This window comes from Chenopodium album, chromosome 9 (genome assembly GCF_948465745.1).
Source record: "Chenopodium album chromosome 9, dcCheAlbu1.1, whole genome shotgun sequence".
In the NCBI taxonomy this organism is placed as follows: Eukaryota; Viridiplantae; Streptophyta; class Magnoliopsida; order Caryophyllales; family Amaranthaceae; genus Chenopodium; species Chenopodium album.
This window is the reverse complement of record NC_137842.1, coordinates 70,717,286-70,737,541: the sequence shown is the minus strand read 5'-3', so window position 1 is coordinate 70,737,541 and position 20,256 is coordinate 70,717,286. Positions and strand designations below refer to the sequence as shown.

General features: G+C 36.8%; 1 protein-coding gene across 5 annotated transcripts; it reads right to left on the bottom strand.

The window, feature by feature from the left end:
* Positions 1-196: 196 nt before the first annotated feature.
* On the bottom strand, positions 197-17,222 carry LOC145560431 (protein DJ-1 homolog C-like). Of its 5 annotated transcripts, none has more exons than XM_081621681.1 (9): positions 16,524-17,222; positions 16,225-16,425; positions 15,843-15,992; positions 15,547-15,726; positions 2,619-2,687; positions 1,605-1,805; positions 1,034-1,171; positions 537-879; positions 197-492 (listed from the first exon to the last, which is right to left on the bottom strand). In XM_081621681.1, the coding sequence occupies exons 1-8, from the start codon at positions 16,764-16,766 to the stop codon at positions 667-669; spliced, it is 1,395 nt and encodes a 464-aa protein (XP_081477807.1). In that variant the 5' UTR covers positions 16,767-17,222; the 3' UTR covers positions 197-492; positions 537-666. The 5 variants fall into 5 exon arrangements, with proteins under 5 accessions (XP_081477807.1, XP_081477809.1, XP_081477810.1 ...); XM_081621683.1 differs by having other exon boundaries at positions 197-439; XM_081621684.1 differs by having other exon boundaries at positions 197-383.
* Positions 17,223-20,256: the final 3,034 nt, after the last annotated feature.

Below are 20,256 nucleotides of genomic sequence, written 5' to 3'. Positions count from 1 at the left end.
GCATTCTCAAGTTATGATAAATTGTACGGTAATTTTCAACCACATTCCTCTGAAGGAATGCTAACTTGGCATCTTCTTAATATTGCATTCAGTTAATTAACAATCTTTATTTCAGTCTTTAGCTATATTGAACGGAAACGGTGAAACATTGGTGATTTTGGAGAAAAATGTTTTTCCTGCGTTCACAAGTTAAAACAACACAGAAAATTCAATTGCTTTACATTCTATTCCAAGATAATTTTACCAAAATTACACGTACTAGTTTAAGTTAAATTATTGTAGTGACAATATCATCACTATAAGCAGCACTCAATTAACTAAAGCTTAACCAATGCAACCTCTTGCTTGCGAATGATTCCTATCAACACCTCAACCATAGCACTCTGACATCATGGAAAAATTGAATCAGGAGACAGCAAACTGGGTGCTGGTCTACCATCTAAAAATGGCAAACATCAGTTGAGGTCTTCAAAAGTTAATGCAGCCAAAGATCTGCATATAATCTTTTTCAATCAGTTGGTATCATGAAGAGTTACCTGACTACCTCAAACCTGTCAAGGGTAGGTATGCTTTTTCTGCTTTTCCAATGATTCGTGCATGATCTACCGAGCACTAAGCTCTGCCATGACCATAGGACAGAACTACAGTCTTGTCATTAGTTACTGGTTAGCTCCTTGGGTATTCAAAAACAAGACCTTCTGCTACACTTCTTGCCCTGGCATGTCCGAAAAGCTTGCTTACAATAGCAAGGGCAAAGTCAGTTGCAGTAATTAGTCCCTTGGACGTAATAAGCTTCCCATCAATCACTACCTTGGCACCATCAACCATCTCGATTTTTAGTTCATCTGATAAGGAGGGATGAGCAACTATTTTCTTATCCTATATTCACCATCATGAAATTGAGTCAAGTACCATCTCTTAGAGTAATACGAAGTAATAAATAAATAAAACACCACCCTCTCTTTTCTCTTTTTCACCAATGCAGCAGACAGATGTAAAAGCACATACCAGATCAGAAAGAACTAGCACTTACCTTGAGCAGCCCTTGTTTATGCAGGAGTGTCAGAGAGGAGCATATAGCTCCATACATTCTGCCGGCAGATTTCTGTTCTTTAAGTAGCTTCTTAAGAACCTTTGACTTACTTAGCCTCTTAACCCCATTGAGGCCACCCTGTAAATTACGAAAACCATTATACGAAGTATTAGGTGGGTCAGAAATTCACGTAAAAAGATAAGACACTTGCAACCACCACACACACACCCAACACCCCCCCCCCCCCCCCCCCCCAACACCCTGATACTATTTTCATTCAGTTTTCTTTTGCCGACTAATAATTTAGCAATTATGAGCACAATATATTAAAACACCTGCATGCACTTGCCAATTGCCATGTCCAATTGTGCAACTTATGTCCCTGATATCGTATAGCTCTTTTATATTTTTGCCCACTATTCAGTCACACACACCTGCTGTTGATATCAAACTCATTTTCTAACCACAAAACAAGCGTCTTAACAGAAATGAGCCATTACTTTGTTAAGTCTGAGAAATCCAAGACATGTAGTATTCTATTAGAGTTGAGAATAAAGGAAACAGTTCTCACCGGAAGAACAATCAAGTCATAAATGAACTCAGAAGCTACATCAATAAGCTTGTCTGCAATAATATTGGTTCCATGAGATGCCAGAATTTGCAGGGACTTTTCAACTGAAGCAACCACAACATTTACTTTTGCTCTTCTAAGAATGTCAACTATGGTCACAACCTCTGTTTCATCAGATCCATTTGCCACTGGAATGAGTACCTTTGTGGCATATGACAAATTAATCAGTGAAGGCATCTCCAGCAAAAAAAAAAAAAAAAAAAAGATCAAATACAAGTGAATTCTGCTATGTAAAGGTTAAGACTACCAAAGGTGAAAGGCCATCAACAATTATAGAATATGAGCACTTTGTGAGTTTGTGTTATCAAGGACACCCGGTTTCTGCTTGATTATCAGGGTAATTATAGGTGAAGCACTTACAACCAAACTAAGGAAATGAAGAGAAAGAGTAAACTTCCCGTTTTTCAGTCCCTTAAAACAGTGCTGTGCCATTAGAAGATATGCATTGCTACAGAAGCATTGAGCTTAATGATAAGATTCATAATTGGCATTCAAAACAAATCTCATGTAATTGGTATAGAATGGCAGAAAATAACTGGACCAAGTATAACTAAGCTAGCATTTGACAAGAATAAAATAACAAAAAATAATTGAATCAGCACATGGTCATCAATTAACTATGGATTTCCCAAGACTCCCAACACCTATAGCAATTACCACTCCCTCTTTTTCGATGTGCTGGTCTTGGGAGATGGGAGTTGAGGACAGGGATCACCAAGTTCTGTACAATGTAACAGCGTGACACAACATTTTCAAAATTCCTAAAGGATTCAGTTCTGAGATCAGAAAATTACACATATAATTCATTCACTCTACAATCCTACAGAGGAATTCAAACAGCACTAACAATGGCGGATAGACAAGTGTATGCTACAGGAAATGAGAATGCAGATGGATATCAACAGAGTAAATTAGGGCCAAAACTAAACAATCACTAAAGATAAATTTGCTTACATGAGGAGGGTGATCAAGCAACCATTCCACTTCATTGAACTCTTTTCTAGGCTGATCTTCACTAAGTAGCTGAATAATGTGTCCAAAAATACAAGGATTAGTAGCTAGAACATTAATTTATGCAAGTAAGAATGTGGTTAGAGAATGCAAACAGATTAAAAAGATCAATTCTGGGCAAATTGATTAAAAAAATGCAGTCTTATCTTCTAAAAGAAATTAAGGGTATCATTTTTAGAAGTAGACCACTTGAAAACACAATAAATCAAGAACATTTATGACAACAAATAATGATCATATATGGTTCCAAATGGCATTATATAACCGCGAGATATATCCTCTAGAATTTCAAGACTTTTCGACACCGGGCCCCGAAACCTCCAGAATTTCTCAAATAGTGTGGATATTAGCCTTCAATTTTGGAATTTTTTGACTTTTTTCGCCCAAAAATAAAAATTGCCAAAATGTTTACCATGGTCCCTTATACCCTCGGGGGGTCCAATTGAGTGGGTGGAACCATCCAATTTGTCAATAAACGGCCAATTTACCGAATTACAACTTGCACCGATTTCATTAATTCAAGCCTACCACGAACATTAATGACAACATATAATGATCATATATGGTTCCAAACGGCATTATATGACCCCGAGATGTATCCCATAACATCTCAAGCCTTTTAAACACCGGGCCCCAAAACTTCAAAAATTTGTCAAAAAGCGTGGATATTAGCTTTCAATTTTGGAATTTTTTTTACTTTTATTCGCCCGGAAATAAAAATTGCCGAAATATTTACCATGGTCCCTAATATCCTCCGGGAGTCCAATTGGATGGGTGGAACCATCCAATTTGCCTTTAAACGGCCTATTAACCGGTTTACATCTTGTACCGATTTCTTTAAATCAAACCTACCATGAACATTTATGACAACATATAATGATCATTTATGGTTCCAAACGGCATTATATGACACCAAGATGTATCTCTAAAATCTTATTTCTTTTCGACACCGGACCCAAAACCTTCGAAATTTCTAAAAAAGGATGGATATTATCCTTCAATTTTGGAATTTTTTTGACTTTTTTCGCACGGAAATAAAAATTTCCGAAATTTTTAACATGGCCCTAATACCCCCAAAGAGTCCAATTGGGTGGATGAAACCATCCATTTTCCTTTAAACGACCAATTTATCGGTTTACAACTTGCACCGATTTCATTAACTCAAGCCTACCACGAACATTTATTACAACAAATAATGATCATATATATAGGTCCAAACGACATTATATGACCAAGAGATGTATTCTATAGTATTTCAATACTTTTAGACACTGGGCCCTGAATACTCCAAAATTTCTCAAAATACGTAGATTATTCAATTTTTGAATTTTTTGAATTTTTTTCGCCCGAAAATAAAAGTTGTCGAAATATTTACCATGGTCCCTAATACCCTCCAGGACTCCAATTGGGTAGGTGGAACCAACCAATTTGCCTTTAAACGGCCAATTTACTGATTTACAACTTCCATCGATTTCATTAATTCAAACCTACCACGAACATCTATGACAACATATAATGATTATATATGGTTCCAAACGGCATTATATGACCAAGAGATATATCCCCTAAAATCTCGAGTCTTTTCGTCAACCGGACCCGAAACTTCCAAAATTTCTCAAAAAGCAAGGACACTAGACTTCAATTTTGGAAGTTTTTTTTGACTTTTTTTTGCTTGAAAATAAAAATTGACGAAGTGTTTAACATGGTCCCTAATACCCTTCAAGAGTCCAATTGGATGGATGGAACCATCCAATTCGCCTTTAAACGACCAATTTACCGATTTACATCTTCCACCGATTTCATTAACTCAAGCCTACCACGAACAATTATGACAACAAATAAAGATCATATATAGTTCCAAAGGGAATTATATTACCCTGAGATATATCTCTTAGAATTTCAAGACTTTTCGACACCGGGCCCAGGAACCTCAAAAATTTCTCAAAAAGTGTGGATAGCCTACACTTTTGGAATTTTTTGACTTTTTTTCGCCCGGAAATAAAAATTGTCGAATTGTTTACCATGGTCCCTAATACCCTTCGAAAGTCCAATTGGGTAGATGGAACCATCCAATTTGCCTTTAAACGACCAATTTACCGGCATAGAACTTGCATCGATTTCATTAATTCAAGCCTACCACGAATATTTATGACAACAAATAATGATCATATACGGTTCCAAACAACATTATATGACCTTTAGATGTATTCCCAAGAATCTCAAGGATTTTCGATATCGGGTCCTGAAACCTCTAAAATTTCTCAAAAAACGTGGATATTAGCCTTTATTTTTGGAATTTTTAGATTTTTATCGCCCGGAAATAATAATTGCCAAATGTTTAACATGGTCCCAAATACCCTTCGGGAGTCCAATTGGATGGGTGGAACCATCCAATTTGCATTCAAACGGTCTATTAACCGGTTTACAACTTACACCGATTTCTGTAAACCAAACCAACCACGAACATTTATGACATATAATGATCATTTATGGTTCCAAACGGCATTATATGACACCAAGATGTATCTCTAAAATCTTATTTTCAACACCGGGACCCAAAACCTTCGAAATTTCTAAAAAAAACATGGATATTAGCCTTCAATTTTTGGAATTTTTTGACTTTTTTTCGAACGGAAATAAAAATTTCCGAAATGTTTAACATGGCCCTAACCCCCAAGGAGTCCAATTGGGTGGGTGGAACCATCCAATTTTCCTTTAAACGACCAATTTACTGGTTTACAACTTGCACCGGTTTCATTAACTAAAGCCTACCACGAACATTTATTACAACAAATAATGATCATATATGCGTCCAAACGACATTATATGACAACGAGATGTATTCCATAAAATTCCAATACTTTTAGACACCGGACCCCGAATACTCCAAAATTTCTCAAAAAACGTAGATAATAGCCTTCGATTTTTGAACTTTTTGACTTTTTTTCGCCCGAAAATAAAAATTGTCGAAATGTTTACCATGGTCCCTAAGACCCTCCGGGAGTCCAATTGGGTAGGTGGAACCAACCAATTTGCCTTTAAACGGCTAATTTACAGATTTACAACTTGCATCGATTTCATTAATTCAAGCCTACCACAAACATCAGTGACAACATATAATGATTATATATGGTTCCAAACGGCATTATATGACCCCGAGATATATCCCCTAAAATCTCGAGTCTTTTCGTCAACAGGCCCCGATACCTCCAAAATTTCTCAAAAAGCGTGGATACTAGACTTCAATTTTGGATTTTTTTTTACTTTTTTCGCCTGAAAACAAAAATTGACAAAGTGTTTAACATGGTCCCTAATACCCTTCGAGAGTCCAATTGGGTGGATGGAACCACCCAATTCGCCTTTAAACGAACAATTTACCGATTTACAACTTCCACCTATTTCATTAACTCAAGCATACCACGAACAATTATAACAACAAATAATGATCATATATGGTTCCAAACGGCATTATATTACCTCGAGATATAACTCTTAGAATTTCAAAACTTTTCGAAACCGGGCTCGAAACCTCCAAAATTTCTCAAAAAGTGTGGATATTAGCCTTCAACTTTGGAATTGTTGACTTCTTTTCGCCCAAAAATAAAAATTGCCGAAATATTTACCATGGTCCCTTATACCCTCTGGGAATCTAATTGGGTGGGTGGAACCATCCAATTTGTCATTAAACGGCCAATTTACCGAATTACAACTTGCACCGATTTCATTAATTCAAGCCTACCACGAACATTAATGACAACATATAATGATCATATATGGTTTCAAACGGGATTATATGGCCTCGAGATGTATCCCCTAACATCTCAAGCCTTTTAAACACCGGGCCCCGAAACTTAAAAAATTGGATATTAGCTTTCAATTTAGGAATTTTTTGACTTTTATTCGCCCGGAAATAAAAATTGCCGAAATATTTACCATGGTCCTTAATATCCTTCGGGAGTCCAATTGGATGGGTGGAACCATCCAATTTGCCTTTAAACGGCCTATTAACAGGTTTACAGTTTGCACCGATTTCTTTAAATCAAACCTACCACAAACATTTATCACAATATATAATGATCATTTATGGATCCAAACGACATTATATGACACCAAGTTGTATCTCTAAAATCTTATTTCTTTTCGACACCGGGACCCAAAACCTTCGAAATTTCTAAAAAAGCATGGATATTAGCCTTTAATTTTGGAATTTTTTGACTTTTTTTCACACAAAAATAAAAATTTCCGAAATGTTTAACATGGCCCTAATACCCCAAGGTAGTCCAATTGGGTGGGTGGAACCATCCAATTTTCCTTTAAACAACCAGGTTTACAACTTGCACCGGTTTCATTAACTCAAGCCTACCACGAACATTTATTACAACAAATAATGATCATATATGGGTCCAAACGACATTATATGACCACGAGATGTATTCTATAGAATTTCAATACTTTTAAGACACCGGGCCCCGAATACTCCAAATTTCTCAAAAAACGTAGATAATAGCCTTCAATTTTTGAATTTTTTTTACTTTTTTTCGCCCGAAAATAAAAATTGTCGAAATATTTACCATGGTCCCTCTGTGGAAGTCCAATTGGGTAGGTGAAACTAACCAATTTGCCTTTAAACGGCCAATTTCTCGATTTACAACTTGCATCGATTTCATTAATTCAAGCCTACCACGATCATCTATGACAACATATAATGATTATATATGGTTATAAACGGCATTATATGACGCCGAGATATATCCCCTAAAATCTCGAGTCTTTTTGTCAACAGGCCCCGATACCTCCAAAACTTCTCAAAAAGCGTGGATACTAGACTTCAATTTTGGAATTTTTTAGACTTTTTTTCGCCTGAAAATAAAAATTGACGAAGTGTTTTACATGGTCCCTAATACCCTTCGAGAGTCCAATTGGGTAGATGGAACCATCCAATTCGCCTTTAAACTACCAATTTACCGATTTACAACTTCCACCGATTTCATTAACTCAAGCCTACCACGAACAATTATGACAAAAAATAATGATCATGTATGGTTCCAAACGGCATTATATTACCCAGAGATATATCTCTTAGAATTTCAAGACTTTTCGACACCGGGCCTCGAAACCTCCAAAATTTCTCAAAAAGTGTGGATATTAGCCTTCAATTTTGGAATTTTTTGACTTCTTTTCGCCCAAAAATAAAAATTGCCGAGATATTTACCATGGTCCTTTATACCCTCTTGGGGTCCAATTGGGTGGGTGGAACCATCCAATTTTTCATTAAACGGCCAATTTACCGAATTACAACTTGCACCGATTTCATTAATTCAAGCCTACCACGAACATTAATGACAACATATAATGATCATATATGGTTCCAAACGGCATTGTATGACCCCGAGATGTATCTCCTAACATCTCAAGCCTTTTAAACACCGGGCCCCGTAACTTCAAAAATTTGTCAAAAAACGTGGATATTAGCTTTCAATTTAGGAATTTTTTTACTTTTATTCGCCCGAAAATAAAAATTGCCGAAATATATACCATGGTCCATAATATCCTTTAGGAGTCCAATTGGATGGGTGGAACCATCCAATTTGCCTTTAAACGGCCTATTAACCGGTTTACAGCTTGCGCCGATTTCTTTAAATCAAACCTACCACGAACATTTATGACAATATATAATGATCATTTATGGTTCCAAACGACATTATATGACACCAAGATGTATCACTAAAATCTTATTTCTTTTCGACACCGGGACCCAAAACCTTCGAAATTTCTAAAAAAACATGGATATTAGCCTTCAATTTTGGAATTTTTTGACTTTTTTTCGCACGGAAATTAAAATTTCCGAAATGTTCAACATGGCCCTAATACCCCCCAGGGAGTCCAATTGGGTGGGTGGAAACATCCAATTTTCCTTTAAACGACCAATTTACTGGTTTACAACTTGCACCGGTTTCATTAACTCAAGCCTACCACGAACATTTATTACAACAAATAATGATCATATATGGGTCCAAATGACATTATATGACCACGAGATGTATTCAATAGAATTTCAATACTTTTAGACACCGGCCCCGAATACTCCAAAATTTCTCAAAAACCGTAGATAATAGCCTTCAATTTTTGAATTTTTTTTACTTTTTTTCGCCCGAAAATAAAAATTGTCGAAATGTTTACCATGGTCCCTAATACCCTCCGGGAGTCCAATTGGGTAGGTGGAACCGACCAATTTGCCTTTAAACGGCCAATTTACAACTTGCATCGAATTCATTAATTCAAGCCTACCATGAATATTTATGACAACATATAATGATTATATATGGTTCTAAACGGCATTATATGACCCCGAGATCTATCCCCTAAAATCTCGAGTCTTTTCGTCATCAGGCCCTGAAACCTCCAAAATTTCTCTAAAAGCGTGGATAATAGACTTCAATTTTGGAATTTTTTTGACTTTTTTTCGCATGGAAATAAAAATTGACGAAGTATTTACCATGGTCCCTAATACCCTCCGAGAGTCCACTTGGGTGGATGGAACCATCCAATTTGCCTTTAAACTACCAATTTACCGATTTACAACTTCCACCGATTTCATTAACTCAAGCCTACCACGAACAATTATGACAACAAATAATGATCATATATGGTTCCAAACGGCATTATATTACCCCAAGATATATCTCTTAGAATTTCAAGACTTTTCGACACCGGACCCCGGAACCTCAAAAATTTCTCAAAAAGTGTGGATATTAGCCTACACTTTTTGAATTTTTTGACTTTTTTTTGCCCTAAAATAAAAATTGTCAAATTGTTTACCATGGTCCCTAATACCCTCCGGTAGTCCAATTGGGTAGATGGAACCATCCAATTTGCCTTTAAACGACCAATTTACCGATATAGAACTTGCCCCTCTTTCATTAATTTAAGCCTACCACGAATATTTATGACAACAAATAATGATCATATATGGTTCCAAACGACATTATATGACCCTTAGATGTATTCCCTAGAATCTCAAGGATTTTCGATACCGGGTCCTGAAACCTCCGAAATTTTTCAAAAAGCGTGGATATTAGCCTTTATTTTTGGAATTTTTAAGACTTTTTTCGCCCGAAAATAATTATTGCCGAAATGTGTACCATGGTCCCTAATACCCTTTGAGAGTCCAATTGGATGGGTGGAACCATCCAATTTGCCTTTAAACGGCCTATTTACCCGTTTATAACTTGGACCGATTTCATTAAGTCAAACCTACCACGAACATTTATGACAACATATTATGATCATATATGGTTTCATGATCCCTAATACCGTCAGGGTAGGGGTGAAAGTAATACGGATTAAATCCGCAAACCGAACCGAATTAGGAATTCGGATTGGATTTTTAACATTTCGGTTTGGATTGGTTTAGGATTTTAAAAAAATATGGATTGCGGATCGGTTTCAGTTTTAGGCTTTAGCAAACCGAAAAACAAAATTTGAAACCGAAATTCTAATAAGCCCAATTAACCAGCCCATTTTCCCTTCATATATAAGCCTCTAGAAAGCCTAACTCCTTTTCCCTTTCTCACTCAATTGTGTATTGCGGCAACCCCAAGTCCAATTTTCCCTTTCACCTCATTCTTTGTCTTCTACGACCACCCACAAGACTTGATCTCAAGCACTCCTTTACTAAGCACAGTCGCACGCTCATCCACTAAGCATCGTCGCTGCCGCTATCACTTTAAGTCTTCTCCAACGGTCACCGCTATCGATTTCAATATCAGACTTCAATTTAGTTTTTTAAATTTAGAATTTGGGGTGCTGGTGTATGTTAGACTATATGGAAAATCAGGTGGGGGTGGATTTTCATATTATATATTGATTTTGCTTGAATTTTAATTAAATTTCCCAAATTATGTTCATTTTCTTTGTAATATGATAATTGCTTTTTGTTTTGCTTTAATTAATTTGATTATATTATATATTTGCTAATTTGCTTGAAATTCCTTAAAGAAGTTCGGTTTAGTTTGGATTCGATTTCCAAAACCGAATTAATTTGGTTTGGATTGGATTAGACTGAATCCAAATTCGGTTTAGATTCAGCTTAAAAAATGTAAAACCGAATTAATTCAGTTTAGATTCGGTTTGGTGAAAAATCCAAACCACAAACCGAACTTTCATCCCTACGTCCGGAAGTCCCATTGGGTGGATGAAACCATCCAATTTGCCTTAAACAGACAATTTACCGGTTTAAACTTGCACCGATTTTATTAACTCAAGTCTACCACGAACATTTATGACAACAAATAATGATCTAATATGGTTCCAAACGGCATTATATGACCACGAGATATATCCCCTAGAATTTCAAGACTTTTCTACACTGGGCCCCGAAACCTCCACAATTTTTCAAAAAACGTGGATATTAGCCTTCGATTTTGGAATTTTTAGACTTTTTTTCGCCTAGAAATAAAAATTGCCGAAATGTTTACCATGTTCCCTAATACATTCCGGGAGTCCAATTGGGTGTGTGGAACCATCCAATTTGCTGTTAAACGGCAAATTTACAGATTTACAACTTGTACCGATTTCATTAATTCAAGCCTACCACGAACATTTATGACAACAACTAATGATCATATATGGTTCCAAACGACAATATATGACCCCGCGATGTATCCCATAGAATTTCAAGACTTTTCGACACCGGGCCCAGAAACCTCCAAAATTTCTCAAAATGAGTGGATTAGCCTTCAATTTTGGAATTTTTTGACTTTTTTTTGCCGGAAATAAAAATTGCCGAAATGTTTACCATGGTCCTTAATACCCTACAGGAGTCCAATTGGGTGTGTGAAACCATCTAATTTGCTGTTAAACGGCCAATTTACCGATTTACAATTTGCACCGATTTACCAGTTTACAACGGCCAATTTAATTAACTTGCACCGAACCCAACATGAACCAAAATTGACCCTAACCCGTTTTAACCTGTCAAAACCCGAATTTAACCTGACTTGCTACTAACCTGACCTGAATTCAGCCCGATCCGTTCCTAACCCGACCCGAATTTAACCCGACCCGAAATCAAGCCGACTTGTTATTGACCATATTCAACCCGACTTATTATTGACCCGACCCGAATTTTACCAGACTTTACCTGACCCAAAAATTCAACCCGGTCTGTTACTAACCTGACTCGAAATTAACACGACTTGTTATTGACCCTACCTAAATTCAACCCAAATTGTTCCTGAACCGATTTCAAATCACCTTAAATGCAATTTAGACCACCTTATTATTGTTGATCAAAGCATTTTGTCTAAGGAGACCAAGTCGGTCCAGGCCGGCAAAAGAAAGGAGCATCATCCTCAAATTTATGAATTAAATATAGTATATATTTGTTGTATGGTCAAAGGAGATAATTATATTCCTAAATTATAGACTATAGTTCCCTAGTATATTGTCATATATATTATAGTCAAAGGAAATAATTAGCTTGATAAAGATGATAATTATCTATTTATAGTTAGTTGAACTCGAATATAACCTGACTTGGAAATGACCTGACGTGATTGTAACCGGCAAATTATTGACTTGAACATAACCCGACTTGAAGTCGAGAATGACCCGACTCGGAAATGACCCAACCTGATTATAACCCGCAAATTATTGACCTGAACCAAACCCGACGTGAACCCGAGAATGACCCGACTTAAAAATGACCCGAGATTATAATCTGCAAATTATTGACTTGAACTAAACCCGACTCAAACCCGAGTGACTCTAACCCGAGAATAACCCTAACCCGTTTTAACCCGTGAAAATCCGAATCAAACCCCACTCGACCTGAATGTAACTTGACCTAAACTCGACCCAAACCCGATAAGAAGTATGACCGGACGTGATCTGACTCAAGCATGACCCAACCCAAACCCGACCCGCATAGGTTATGGAATTAATCCAAATTGACCCGAGCCGAGTTGACCCGACCCACTCTTACCCGACCCAAACCCGACCCGTTTACCCGAATTGACAGCTCTAATGGGAGGCACCCCGAACAATTTCCTTTTCAGGTCCAAAAAAATTGAAAATTGTCCAAATTTGAAGGTTATAATACACGCTTTCGAGCTAATTTTGGAAAAAAAATTCAAAAATAAAGTGAATGCGTGAGGTGCCCCAAGGATCATATACGTTTTTAAACCATAAAAAGCATATCAATTAGTTTATAAAGTACCGAGAATGAGTTTGTTCAGTTTGGCTATTTTGGAAATATGTTGCATTATTAGTAGTGAAAAGCTACTAGAGATGGTTCTAATAATAACCAACTCGGCATCCCAGTGTCCTATTAAGATCTATGAAGTCCATCTTCATTGGTATTGTTGATTATTCCCAAATTCTTGACTTGAAAATTCCATTATGATGTTGAAATTTTATAACATTATACTATTACATTATATTGTGGGGTAATTGTTACTCACCCTCATTATATAATTAGTTTGTTCACATCACATCAATCAATCAATCATTCAATATGTGTATATAGATAGTAATAGCATACAAATAGTTAATTATCTTATTCCCTCATCACTTATAATACAAACAACCCCAACCACCCAATTCCCTATCCCAAATAACCCCCAAACCTTAAAAAAAGATGTGCTAAACGGACCGTTTGAGATCAGGGTCATATAATATTAGTTGGAACCATGTACGATCGTTGGTCGGTCATATAAATTCTTGTGGTGGCTTGAGTTAATGAAAGGGGCACATGTTGTAAATGGGTAAATTGGCATTATAAAGGCAAAGTGGACATTTCTAGTCACCTAAATGAACTCCCAAAGTGTCATCCAAAAAATTGAAAATTGTCCAAATTTGAAGGTTAAAATCCACGCTTTCGAGCTAATTTGAAAAAAAAAATCAAAAATAAAGTGAATGCGTGAGGTGCCCCCCGGGATCATGTACGTTGGTTTTAAACCATAAGAAGCATATCAATTAGTTTATAAAGTACCGAGAATGAGTTTGTTCACTTCGGCTATTTTGGAAATATGTTGCATTATAGGTAATGATAAGCTACAAGAGATGGTTCTAATAATAACCAACTCGGCATCCAAGGGTCCTATTAAGATCTATGAAGTCCATCTTCATTGGTATTGTTGATTATTCCCAAATTCTTGACTTGAAAATTCCATTGTGATGTTGAAATTTTATAACATTATACTATTACATTATATTGTGCGGTAATTGTTACTCACCCTCATTACATAATTAGTTTGTTCACATCACATCAATCAATCAATCATTTAATATGTGTATATAAATAGTAATAGCATACAAATAGTTAATTACCTTATTCTCTCATCACTAATATTACACACAACCCCAACCACCCGATTTCCTGTCCCAAATAACCCTCAAACCTTAAAAAAAGATGTGTTAAACGGGCCGTTTGTGATCGGGGTTTGGAACCATGTATGACCGTTGGTCGGTCATATAAATTCTTGTGGTTGCTTGAGTTAATGAAAGGGGCATGAGTTAAAAATGGGTAAATTGGCATTATAAAGGCAAAGTGGACATTTCTAGCCACCTAAATGAACTCCCAAAGTGTCTTGAGACCTATGGGAAGCACCCCGACCTATTTCCTTTCCGGGTCCAAAAAATTGAAAATTTTCCAAATTTGAAGATTATAATCCACGCTTTCGAGCTAATTTTGAAAAAAAAAATCAAAAATAAAGTGAATGCGTGAGGTGCCCCCCGGGATCACATAAGTTGGTTTGAAACCATAAGAAGCTTATTAATTAATTTATAAAGTCCCGAGAATGAGTTGTTCACTTTGGCTATTTTAGAAATATGTTACATTATTGGTAGTGAAAAGCTACAAGAGATGGTTCTAATAATAACAAACTCGGCATCCTAGGGTCCTATTATAATCTATGAAGTCCATCTTCATTGGAGTTGTTGATTATTCCCAAATTCGTTACTTGAAAATTCCATTGTGATGTTGAAATATTGTAATATTATACTATTACATTATATTGTGGGGTGTTTGTTACTCACCCTTGATACATACTCTCTCTATCCCTAATTGTTTGCTCCACTTTCCTTTTTAAGGTGTCCCTAAAAGATTGCCCCATACTACTTTTGGCATGTTTTTCCACTTGCACTCTCTTTATCTCTCTCCTCATTGATATTTGTGTCAACCCATGTGCACCAATTTTTGCCCAAAGCCTTAATAAAGTAGATTTATGGTTTGGGGCAAACAATAAGGGACAGAGGGAGTAATTAGTTTGTTCACATCACATCAATCAATCAATCATTCAATATGTGTATATAGATAGTAATAACATACAAATAGTTAATTACCTTATTCCCTCATCACTAATAATACATACAAACAACTCCAACCACCCAATTTCCGAACCCCTAAACCTAAAAAAAAAAAAAAAAAAAAAAAAAGCTAAACGGGTATCAACCCCCCCCCCCCCAACCCAACTATTCCTAACCTTTTCCCTGCTACTGTGATCTTTTCCCTCAACTTGCCTTGTTTTTCTTATAATCGCGTTCAAACCCATTATTGTGTTAGTTTACATATTTTAGTCATGGAAATTTATGAGAAATGAGTTGATAATACATCATCATTTATACTTCAAATTTGGTTTTCATGCATCATCTTGCATAATTGCAAAGTATCAAATTCCCTCTTCATATGCTTACTGTCTCCTACTCCTTATTAACTCTGCATTCCTTAAATAACGCATCATATGCATGGATAAAATCAATAGACAGGTTCCGTCATAAACTCCCAAGAAAAGTAAAAAGAAAAAAGAAAATGAGAATATCAAAGATGATACAGAATTTCCTTAAATCAAACAAATGCCAACAAGCTTACCAGCAAACCTTTGACTTCCTGAGCTGCAGACTCGCCAAACAATTGTTCTACCAATGCCAGGGCAAATTCAAAAGTAGTTCCAGGGCCACGACTAGTTGTAAGCTCTCCGGATACTTGGATATTGGATTTGACAGCCCAAAAGGAAGAAAGCTTGCCCATGAAAGCAGGGTGACAAGTGATCTTGTAGTGAAAGGTAATGAAAAATTAATCAGCTACTTTAATTTGATATGAGAAACTAGGTGTGCTTCAAAGAAAATCAGAAAGACCTACAAGAAATACCAGTATGCAAAATATACCCGCTTTCTTCTTAGTAGTCCCCATGGTTGGAGGGCAACAGCTGGAGCAGCACATATAGCACCATACAACCTTTTTGCCTCAGCATGTTTGCTAGTAATATCGCGCAGAACTTCACAATCTCTCAACCGAGCAGAACCAGGCATACCTCCCTGCATATATGTCAGTAAACTCTGTAAGACACGGATTTTGTAGAACCAAAAGGAGGTGTATGCAAAACTTAGCTAAAATAAGGACATCCAAACACTAGAAATTTTCTAATATACACTCGCCATTCAAAGTATTGCAACTACATATCACTGATTATTCTATTGAAGATAAATTTAAGATACATTCAACTCACAGCCACACATAATGAAACAAAGAAAGTGCAAAAGAACTAACCGGTAAGGCGATCAGATCAAATATCTCATTAGTGCAAGAATTGATAGAGGTATCAGCAACAAGCTTCACACCACTAGACGCCTCGACCTCAAGCTGTGGTTCAACAGAGGCAACAGTCACACAAGCACCAGCTTGGCGCAAAACTTGCACCATTATCACAGCTTCCATTTCTTCTGTTCCATACCCAATTGGGATCAAAACCTGTCAACACAATAACATTAAGCACTTATAAGGACACAAAAAACAACTCATTTATCCTTGTTCCAAATAACACCAGAATTCATAATACAAAGCAAAACCTTTTTAGGAGAGACAGTATCATGTATAGTTGGTATGCCTGTTTCTACTGCTTCAATTGCAGCAGCTGCAGCTGTTGGACTTCTTTTCAAAGTGGGTACGCCACCGCGAAACGGCACAGAAAAGGAGGATGAGAGTGAAGGTAGGAAACTAACTGAACAAACCATGGAAATGGGGTGAAAGTTGAGGTATGGCCTATGAAAGCAACATGTTTTTGAAGCCAATACCGATGATAAACACTCCATTAGTATTCTACTTCCACTCAGCCCCACCTATCTTCTTGCTTTTTTCACCCCAAAAAGAGTAAACTTGCAAGAAATAGCAGAATCAAAACTCAGATGTACGATGTTGGTTACAGAGCATACTTAGCTAGAAATGTCAGTCAAGCATTTCATCGAACACATGGTGGGCAATTTTCGAAAACTTACTATACACTAAATTTGGTTAAAGTAAATCTGAAATTTATAGATGGGTGTTTATCTTCATCATCTCATGTACATGAAGGGATAATTCGAGCTCGATTAGCACTCTAAAGAGTCAAGGGGTTGGCGTTCTACGGAGTTGTTCAAGTGATTGTGAAGTGAAGTGTTGGCTATTCCATTATCCATAGTATAGTATTGATATTTGTAAACAATTGCTCACTACGGAGTAATTAGCATGTGTCCGTACGGGTTATTAGTTATCGAGAATGTTTATCCAATACACTCGGGCGAATCATGGTACACTCACACTCTCGTAATCACCTCCGTGATTAAATTTGAGTGTGTTGTCACGGGTCATCTCCCACATCAAGGATGGGCGTCAAGAGGGTCACTAGGCAACAATCGGGGCTTGGGGGCCTGCTAAGCCAGCACGTGACAGTGTGCTCAAGTATCTAGTAGAGGTTAAAGTAATACTACGTAAGTCTTTTTCAAAAAAAAAAAAATTAATACTGCGTAAGTCTTTTTTTAATTACTAAGGTGTGTTCAGTTCAACTTATTTAAGTTAAATTAATTAATTTATTTCAAAATGATCAAATCAAACAACATTGGTTATAATCTATAGAGTCTTGGACTCCTGGCCCTTGGCCTTAACCAATGCCTCTTAATTACCGATATAACTGATTGCAAACACGTTTCTTTTCATCGATCATTGTCATCCTAGATTTTTACGTGATTAACTAGGGGATATACTTTATGCCAAATAGCATTTAATGATCAGAGATGCTTCCCCCACCAATAGTTGAGCCTAGAGTTGTCAAACGTTGACCTGACTCGAAATACCGACTCAAACCCGATTATTAACCGACCCATCTGACCCCGAAATAAGGGTGACACAAACCCGAACTGACTCGACCGGAAACCAACCCTAGACCCAAGTTGACCCGAGTATGTGAGACCCGAACATGAACTAACCTGGAGATGACTCAACCCGAATGTAACCCGTAAATTATTGACCTGAACAAAACTCGACTTGAACCGAAATTGACCAAAACCCGTTTTAACCCGTCAAAACCCGAATTTAACCTGACTTGTTACTAACCTGACCTGAATTCAACCTAACTCATTCCTAACCCGGTCCGAATTTAACCCAACTTGTTACAAACCCGACCTGAAATCAATCCAACTTGTTATTGGCCTGACTCGAAACCTTCGAAATTTCTCAAAAAGCGTGGATATTAACCTTCAAATTTGGAATTTTTTGACTTTTTTTCACCCGAAAATAAATATTGCCGAAATGTTTACCATGGTCCCTAATATCCTCCGGGAGTCCAATTGGCTGGGTGGAACCATCAGATTAGCCTTTAAACGGCCAATTTACTGGTTTACAACTTGCACCAATTTCATTAAATCAAGCCTACCATGAACATTAATGACAACAAATAATGATCATATATGGTTCCAAATGGCATTATATGACCCCGAGATGTATCCCCTATAATTTTAAGACTATTCGACATTGGTCTTCAAAACCTTCGGAATTTCTCAAAAGGCGTGGATATTAGCTTTCAATTTTGGAATTTTTTGACTTTTTTCGCCCATAAATTAAAATTGCCAAAATGTTTACCATAGTCCCTGATACCCTCCGAAAGTCCAATTAGGTGGGTGGAACCATCCAATTTGCCTTTAAACAACCAATTTACTGGTTTACAACTTGCACCGATTTCATTAGTCAAGCCTATCACGAACATTTATGACAATAAATAATGATCATATATGGTTTAAAACGACATTATATGACGCCGAGATGTATTCCCTAGAAATTCAATACTTGTAGACACCGAACCCCGAATACTCCAAAATTTCTCAAAAAGCGTGGATATTAGCCTTCTATTGGAGATATTCTAGTGTATCTAGAATATTATGATTGTGATATTATTGTGCATAATTTAGGAAACATATCTTATGAAAAGATATGATAGAGTATTGAGAATATTATTATCCTAAGTGTTATATATTCTTGTATTGTGATCTTTGTGATGAATGAGAATTACAGAAAGTATTCTTGACGTTTTATGCTTAGTTTAACATGGTATCAAGAGCCAATTAAGGTCTAAATTTTTTTTCGTGCGTTTGATTTACATATTTAACGTTCGATTTGCTGTGAGTTCTTGAGTCTGTGCACCGAGTTCTTGGTCCAAATTAATTTTTTTTATTTTTTCCTGTGAGTTGAGAGCAATGACAGGAGGTAGCGGCTCTGGAGATGGTGGAAAAATTAAGGTGGACATGACTTATCACCTTGGTTCGAGTGATGGACCTGGGAATATTATCACTCTGATACAACTACGGGGTGAAAATTATGATGAATAGGCGAGGGCTATTCGAACCTCGTTGAAGGCTAAGCGCAAGTATGGTAGAGGGAATAATCGGTCGTTGGAAAATCACCCTAAAACCAAACAATAATTCTACCTAAACCCACCTAAGACAAGTCTAGGGTAAGTAGAGGATCGTATCCACAGGGAATGGGTAAGTACACCGAGAGTATGAAACGGTTGCAATCTAGTTCGGTCACAAATTGGGGGTTTTGATTAGGTAACTACTATGGAGACAAACACTAGGGGGAAATAGGGATCGACTCCAACCAAACCAACGGATCAAAACAATAGGCAAGCATGAACACAAATTGGGTGATAGAGAGGGCACTCAACATTGCCTTCTTTCGAAGCCACAACACTAAGCATTCCTAAACCAAACTCAACTAACAAGATAGGCCAACCAAGTCTTAACAATGAGAAGTAGACTACTAACTCGGGTTTGTCTTTCGATCGGTCCAAGAAAGCATTAAGGCACAAGCAATTGGGATTTCTCACCTAATTGTTGCAACTAATACTATCACATCATTCAAACAAGGAACCATAATCAAGAGGAATTTAGCATAATCATATAAGAAAAGGCTCACAACTAGACTCCATCTCTCAATGCAAGCATAAAAGTGAATACATGAGCAATAAGTGGCCATCCAATTACACATGCAATTAACCAATTCTTTAACAATCAATCATCAACCCAAAATGAACATGCAAGCACAAACATCAATCAACCCATGGCTTGGTTGGGTCTTCACCTAACCCCTAGCTAATTAACTACTCACTAAACATGGTGAAGGACATCAAAACAACAAGTTCCAATTCAAACATTAAATTAACAAGTTGAGAGGAGTAGTAGGAATAAGGTAGATTGGACATGCAACAACAATTAAGCAAGATCAAGAGAGGAATTTAACAATTCAAAATAAATAAAAACTGAAATTAAAGAG

What these genes read in the sequence shown, in the direction of transcription:
- LOC145560431 (XM_081621681.1), bottom strand. Translation starts at nt 16,766, where the DNA reads ATGGAGTGTTTATCATCGGTATTGGCTTCAAAAACATGTTGCTTTCAT. An exon ending in GACTACTAAGAAGAAAGCGG is followed by an intron (nt 15,727 to 15,842) that starts GTATATTTTGCA and finishes TTTCACTACAAG; the next exon opens with ATCACTTGTCACCCTGCTTT. An exon ending in AGGAAGTCAAAGGTTTGCTG is followed by an intron (nt 2,688 to 15,546) that starts GTAAGCTTGTTG and finishes CACATTATTCAG; the next exon opens with CTACTTAGTGAAGATCAGCC.